General features: G+C 33.0%; 1 protein-coding gene across 1 annotated transcript; it reads left to right on the top strand.

Moving 5' to 3' along the window:
* Positions 1-996: 996 nt before the first annotated feature.
* On the top strand, positions 997-6,414 carry LOC135623346 (probable aquaporin NIP5-1). Its single transcript, XM_065126207.1, has 4 exons — positions 997-1,847; positions 5,313-5,732; positions 5,820-5,881; positions 5,984-6,414. Exons 1-4 carry the CDS (start codon positions 1,638-1,640, stop codon positions 6,171-6,173), a joined length of 882 nt encoding a protein of 293 aa, XP_064982279.1. The 5' UTR covers positions 997-1,637; the 3' UTR covers positions 6,174-6,414.
* Positions 6,415-8,477: the final 2,063 nt, after the last annotated feature.

Here is an 8,477-nt window from a genome sequence, read left to right as displayed (position 1 = left end):
TGGACTTGGGATGATTATATTTCCTACTTTTTATGTAGTTTTAGATCTTAATTAATCTTCTTTACTTCAATATTTTCAGAGAGTGTGAGAAATGATCGATTAATAATTGCCAAGCCTAAAATTTTGAGTAATTTTATCTTTAGTCTTTATCAATAAATTCAGTATTCTTCTTACAACTCAAAGAAGATAATTATGTTAAAACCATGAAACTCACCTCTTAAATGGATTTTATTGAACTTGACAATCTTTTTTTCCCTCAAACCCCAAACAAAAATAAATTATAATTCGTAGATTTTACCTGCAACTACATATAAAACAACTGACAAAAGAGACTTGTGATCTAAGGTTTGCGCCAATTAATATGGTATCTTTTATAAGAGAATTAATTATTATATATAAATTCTAGATATATAAATGTAGTGTCAAGATATAATATATATATATATATACATATATATATATATATATATACATATATACATATATATATATATATACATATATACATATATATATATATATACATATATATATATATCGGTCACGTAGATATATAATTTCCAACTAATATATATGTATATATATATACATGTATATATACATATATACATATATATATATATATATATATATATATATATATATATATATATATATATATATATATATATATATATATATAGAGAGAGAGAGAGAGAGAGAGAGAGAGAGACTTCCAATTTCATGCATGTGACTAAAAAATAAAAAATAAAAATGAGTTTTTAATGATCCTAAGGGGGAGGAAGCTGCTGCTTGCACCATAGCAACCAACACCTCTCGAAGTCAAAGAAATTGATATGATAACAACTAGGAAGCTTCAGTAAGTTCCAACGAGAACTACTCAATGATACCTATTACTTTATAGAATTATTTGAGGTTGTGACTTGGTTGTGAGCTGTCACTGGGAGGCATTGACCTTCCCCTCACCCATCCCAATATATCCCCACGCTTCCTCTTCAATGTCCTCCACCCCTGTGCTTGTTCTAGCCCCTCTCTCTCTCTCTCTCTCTCTCTCCCCAAGTGTTTTCCCAGCCTTCACCACCATCACCATCAAAGCACCCTGAATGCAGCTTTCTCCCTAATGATCTTGGTTTTCTTCTGAGTCCTTCAGCTTGTGGATCTTGGTTAATTTCCTGATGAACACCGAATAGCCTTCTTCCTAATCATCGAACTTTTAGACTTCTATCCGGTCTTCCTCACAAAGCCCCGTAACGAATCAGCTGAGCCAATCTCTTCATCATTTATAGTTTGTGTTAAGCTGGCTTGCTTTCTTCTCCTTCTTCCTTAGAGAAGCATTTATAAAAGCCTTCAGATCATGTAATATTTGTCTGTCTTTTCATAACACAATCCAAAAAAATCACAAAAAAGAAAGATTAGTAGTTTTTCTTATCTATGATCTCTGAGTAAAACTCCATCTGTTGTATCAAATCCTGGCTGGGGTTCTACCATTCCTATAGCAAGAGCTTCATAAAAACCATCAAATCATGTAACTTTTTCCCTTCTTAATCATCGCTCTCAGCCCCTCCCCCCCCCCTCCCAAAAAAAAGCATCCCCCTTCAAAAAAAGCCAAAAAAATTACAAGTATTTGCCAGTAGACAATGCCGGAGCCGGAAACGCCGACCGCGTCGGCCCCTGCGACGCCGGGCACGCCGGGCGCGCCGCTCTTCAACTCGCTCCGGGTTGACTCGCTCTCCTACGATCGGAAGTCGATGCCGAGGTGCAACAAATGCCTCCCGGTGGACGCTTGGACCTCCCCACAGACGTGCTTCACGGAGTTCCCCAAGCCCGATGTCTCCCTCACCCGCAAGGTACGCACGTGCGAACTCTGCAACAGCACTCCGTTATTTTTGGTTTGCGCATGTCTTTATTCATCAGCATCTCTTCGTATAAATTAACCTTATAATGTCTTCGAAGTATTTATTTAGTTCCTTGTTGCTTTTATTAATTTTCCGGTTATATTTGGAGTTAGCTCATGAAACATATTCTTTGTACCACATGATCCGTTAAAGGTTAAAATGGTTGCGAGTTTTGTTAAAGGTAAAAAGGTTAAAGGTTGTACCAGTAGCCCAACTTTACACCATTGATCACAATATGGATTTTGATTATATATTAATTTCTGACAACAGTACCTTTGCCCCCTTTTTCACGGCGTATCTGTGGTCAGTGTGTGAGCGTCGAGATTCGAGAACTTGTGTATACTGAGGATATAGTATAGTCTCTGAGATGCGAGCAAGATACCAACCAATCCAATGTTTGGCATCAATTAAATAATCCAATGTGTCACTAGCTTGTCTCGGTGAAAGCATTTCTAAGACAACTATCTATTTCCACAGTGAGGTCGACTCATTCAAGGTAGGATTTGGCAAATTATCGGCATTGGTGCAAAAGTGATGAAAAAAAAAGAATGGTTTAAAATATCCAGTTTAAGATCCTAACAAAAAAAAAACTCAAAATGGTTTTTTTTCCCTTTATATTTTAAGTTCATCAATTAATGAAAGGTTAAGGAGAGATGAAACTCAAACGATCATCTTCAGTAAGTACGAGAAAAGTTGTGAGCTTTACCTTACCTTACCTGAGGTGAAACAAGTGAGCAATATCTCAATAATATGTATCTTCTGGGGGTTGGCAACATTTGGCACGAGGGCGTGCATCATGACTCAGCATTTGGCATAAGTCCATCACCTGCTTTGTTTCTTCTTCTCTGTCATCTCCGATCTATCACCTTTGCCAAGGAATGAATCCAAGGTCATATTCCTGCCTTGCATCACAACCACAGCCAAACTAATTTCCAGTGTCCTTTATCCTGCTTTTCGTACCCAAAATATCAGACTGATACAACCAGTATGACATTGCTGAGGTGCGGCTTGGATAGATTATGAGAGGCTTTTAATGCTACTTCCTTCCTGCCTGGCTCAACTAATCAAGGTACTCTTAGTAGCTGCATATTTTAAAAAAAAACTCTTGATAACTGTGGATGAGTGTGTCATGATTTTGGACTGAGGAATAAGAAGGGAAAGGGGATGGTTCTCAACCTAACATATTAATTTTTATTATTTAAACGATTTGTCTGGCTTCGCCGCCCCTATGGAGGCGTATTGTAGATAATAAGATTTATATAAAATTATTTATCCTCCCAAAGTCAATGATCCTTGTTTTTATCTCTTTAAAAATAAATTTATAATTTATATTTTCTCTAAGACAGAGAAACTTGAGTGTATGTCCAACAATTAATTATCATTTGAAATTTATATGTTTTAGAAATTTGTTATGATTGTGAAAGTATCGGGGGTACTTTAGATATTCTATATTTTTATATATTTTTAAGTCAAACAAGTTAACAGTAGCCACAGCTAGAAGTGATTAACTTATGGATGTTAATGACATATATTTATGTGAAGGATCTTAATATCCAGAGTTAAAAATATATAATATCTATGTGGATGTTTATGTGAAGGACCTTAGTATCCAGAAGAACATATGTATGCTATATGAAACTAAGGGTAATTGCTTCAGATTTTGCAAGGACATATTTATGTATATATATATATATATAAATATATATATGTATGTATATATGCATATGTATATATGTGTATATATATGTATATGTATGTATATATGTATATGTATATGTATATATATATATATATATATATATATATATATATATATGTTTACATATATATATATATATATATATATATATGTTTACATATATATATATATATATACATACATATATATATATATATGTTTACATATATATATATATGTATATGTATATATATATATGTATATTTACATATATATATATATATATATATATATATACATATATATATGTATATATATATATATATGTATATATATATATATATGTATATATATATATATATATGTATATATATATATATATATGTATATATATATATATGTATATATATGTTAACATATATATACATATATATGTATATATGTATATATATATATACATATATATACACATATATACACATATATATACATATAGATATATACATAGGGGAGAGAGAGAGAGAGAGAGAGAGAGAGAGAGAGAGAGAGAGAGGAGTTTATCATATCACTTTGTTCCAATCGATCTATGGGGCCTACATCCTTTTATTTTAGTTTGGTTTGTATTTATTTGTTTATCATAATAACAGACGCTTGGCCCCTCATGATTTGTTGGCATTAGTAAATACCTAATTGTGTTGAGATTGTGGCAGCCTGAATTATAATATATGATGTTTTAAGTAATATCCAGAGAGCTCAATTATGGTCAATGCCATTGCTTTCACTATTCCATTCTATTCATTAGAGTCATGCAGTAAAAGATGGATCGATCATCTTGGGCAGAAAGTAGAACAGAAAGAGAACTATTTAGACCCTATCACTCACACAAGTTATTTCATCACGGGTTATTTTAATTTCATTATCATACACTAGAAACAATATATAATTAATTTTTTAGCAAATATTGGATGTTGTTTGCAAACATATATTGATGTTTTTGACCTTTAGGTTTATCTCAGTCGAAGAACATTTTTTCTTTAGTATGGCTCGTTCTAAATTTTTAAATTTAGATGTAGCATATATTAATTATATATTTTAGCGCTCAAAGATTTACTAAGAAGACCTACTATTTATTATTGTGATGCTTTACTAAACGACCTCTTGTTATGATTCATGAAAATTGTAGAAAATAGTTCTTTTTTCTTGTTCATAAGGATTCATCGCTGTGTGCTGTTTAAAGTTATTAACTGTTCGTACAAGTTAATGTCGGGAATTATCTTACCAGTTGTACGTTGGTGTTTTGAAGTAAAAGATGTTTAGTTGTAGTGTGTGTGCGTTATTTTGATATAAGCCTGAATCAAAATTGGCAACATTATTTTTAGGAAAAGAAAAACGCTGTTGAACTTACCAACATTGTATTGATAAAACGAGTGTCAATTATTACGCTCTTTGTTGCTTGTATTAGTAGTATAACAGTTTGACGGAGTAGAGGATGTGACACGAGAAAGGGCAGAAATCTTCAAACCAGACATCAGTACGATTGCATTGTGCTATCTGTAATCAACAATATCGAGTTGGAGGAACGCTTCTTTTTTTTTTTTCCCCGCTTCCAAGCCTGCATTACTATAGTGGCACCATTTTGGATCGTCCACTGACTCTTGGAGTTCTTCTTCTTCTTCTTACTGATAGCTATGATGCTTTAGCTAATCCGTTTGTTTGTTGATGACGATAATTGATGGCAGATAGGAGCTGAATTCGTGGGCACCTTCATCCTAATCTTCGGCGCCACTGCAGCTCCCATAGTGAATCAGAAGTACAACGGGGCCGAGACTCTCATCGGCAACGCTGCATGCGCCGGTCTCGCCGTCATGATCGTCATCCTCTCCACCGGCCACATCTCCGGCGCCCATCTCAACCCCTCACTCACCATCGCCTTCGCGGCTCTACGCCACTTCCCTTGGTCCCACGTCCCCGCCTACGTGGTGGCCCAAGTCTCCGCATCCATCTGCGCCTCCTTTGCGCTCAAGGGTGTCTTTCACCCTTTCCTTTCCGGTGGTGTTACTGTGCCTTCTGTCAGCACTGCTCAGGCCTTCTTCATCGAGTTCGTCATCACTTTCAATCTCCTCTTCGTCGTGACCGCCGTCGCGACAGATACTCGCGCGGTAAACCGTGGCTACCCCTTATATCTTCTCCACCTTACCCATTTAGATTCATCCTCCTTCCTTACTACTCGTGCAATCTAAACGTAGGTGGGAGAACTTGCCGGAATCGCGGTCGGGGCCACGGTTATGCTCAACATTCTTATAGCAGGGTTAGTGCGCATGCAACAAACATTACAGAATTACCAATGCAAAAGCTTGTTCTCGTCATTATACTTGTAACACGATTTCATCATTCTTCACGTTCGACTCAGGCCATCCAGTGGGGGATCAATGAATCCGGTCCGAACTCTCGGTCCGGCGGTCGCAGCAGGCAACTACAAACAGATATGGATATATCTGGTGGCGCCGACTGCCGGTGCTGTCGCCGGAGCTGCGGTTTACACAGCTGTGAAGCTGAAGGGAGACGATGGCGAGTTGCCGCGACGGAGCTTACGCCGTTAAATGGTGGCTTTACTGCAGCTTGCTGTCAAGTAATAACAATAAACTCAGGTAAGAGAAGGGTTGATCTTTGTTTTCAATATATTACAGACTTATGCCGAAGCGGACGTGACATTAAGTTCGCTCTCTGCAAGTCTCTCTTGTAGTGGCTGAAGGAAGTGATATGATGTGGAGTGTAGACTGTTGTGTTGTGGATGTGAGTGCGATGTTGTCTTTTGAATCGTGTGAGATTTGGTTTTGTCCAGATGCTTTGTGTGGTTGTCACGAGTCTTGGAATAACACGGGTGGGTGGTGCATCCATCATCTGACATGTAGTCTAAAACCTTTTCTATATATATATATATATACATATATATACATATGTGTATATGTATATATATATATATATATATATGTATATATATATATATATATATATATATATATGTACATATACATATATATATATATATATATATATATATGTACATATATATATATTTATATATATATGTACATATATATATAAATATATATATATGTACATATATATATATGTACATGTACATATATATATATATATATAAATACATATATATATATATATATATATATATATATATAAATACATATATACATATATATATATATATACACATATATATACATATATATATATACACATATATTTATGTATATATATACATGTATATATATATACATACATATATATATATACATATATATATATACATAAATATATATATATACATATATATATATATACATATATATATATATATATACATATATATATATATATATATATATATATATATACATATATATATATATATACATATATATACATATATACATATATACAAATATATATATATATATATATATATATATATATACATATATATATATATATACATATATATATATATATATACATATATATATATATATATACATATATATTGAAAACTATGATAAAAAAAATCTTAGCAATTGCACAAAATAATTATATGCGATTGAACATAATATATGCAGTTTAAAAATCAATCTTTTGCATGAGCAATCTTGCTCTAATATCACTATTGAAAAATATGGGATGACATCACAAACGTAGTGGAAGAACAGAAAATAAAATCCTAAAATTTTTTGTAGAAAAGAATGTTTCATCGTCGTGCAAATATTGATGTGTAAAAACTCATGAAATCAAAAAAATATTAAAAAATTATAAGAGCAAAATTTGTGAGAGATATATTTGTCAATAAAATCCATGAGTGAAGGGACTAAGTGTATCAAAAATCATCAAGTGATAGAGCAAGGGTATGATATAAATTTAATACCAAGTAAATTAAAATTTCAGATTTCATGAAAGCTTTATTTACGAAATAAATTCATGAAAGTTTATTTATGAAAAATCAAGAAAGTCCGGAAAAGATATACAACAAACTCATGCATTCGGACAGTTTAATATCCCTAACCTTGCAAATGATCATCACAGTCCATAAAAATTCTTTTTTCATTAGAAGAGTAAGGAAAAAATCATGGGAAAAATGCTTCAAATGAAGGATCAAAAATCCACAAATAAAACTTCATAAATCAAATCCTTTTATTATAAATAGAATGAAGAAGAACTCATGAAAAATAAGACATCAAGTTGTAAATACAAAAGTCCATGAGTTGAATTTTTTTTTTTGTAAATATCACTAGAAGGAAAAAACAATCTTGATTTAAAAAGAAAACTCAAGTTATAAGAAAAACGAGAAGTTCAAAAAAATGTATCAAGGAATTTATGCACTCAAAAGATTTATCATACCTAATTCTTAGAGTGTTGCAAGCATTAAACAATCATCACAAAGTGCATCACCACATGACGTCAAAAGGTACGTCAAAGAGTATAAGAAATATAGTATATCAAAGAGTATAACTCATCATGGTACTTTTTAGTTCCCTACTCCTTTTTATCTGTAAAAGGAAATGCATAACCTGTTCAGGTGGTGGTATATCAAAATGCCTAAATAAAGTATTCAGTTGCCGATGAATTTACTACATCTCGGTTAAAATATAATATTGACGTAGTTCAATTTGATCAAATCGAGTCACTATTGGATCGGTTGATGAGGAGGGTGCTTGCTTTGTCGAAGGTGCTGCCTCAAGGGGACTGGTAGGAGGAGAATGACATTCCCTATATACAAGTGTTTTTGGTTCTAGTTCAGGTGGGGGAGGTTCAATCCTCCTAGATAGTCTAGTCCAAATTTTGTTTCTTACTATGCATCTTAATCTCCTTAATAGGTTTCCATTGATGACATT

This window comes from Musa acuminata, chromosome BXJ2-9 (assembly GCF_036884655.1).
Source record: "Musa acuminata AAA Group cultivar baxijiao chromosome BXJ2-9, Cavendish_Baxijiao_AAA, whole genome shotgun sequence".
NCBI classification, from domain to species: domain Eukaryota; kingdom Viridiplantae; phylum Streptophyta; class Magnoliopsida; order Zingiberales; family Musaceae; genus Musa; species Musa acuminata.
This window is presented reverse-complemented; position numbering and strand designations above follow the sequence as displayed.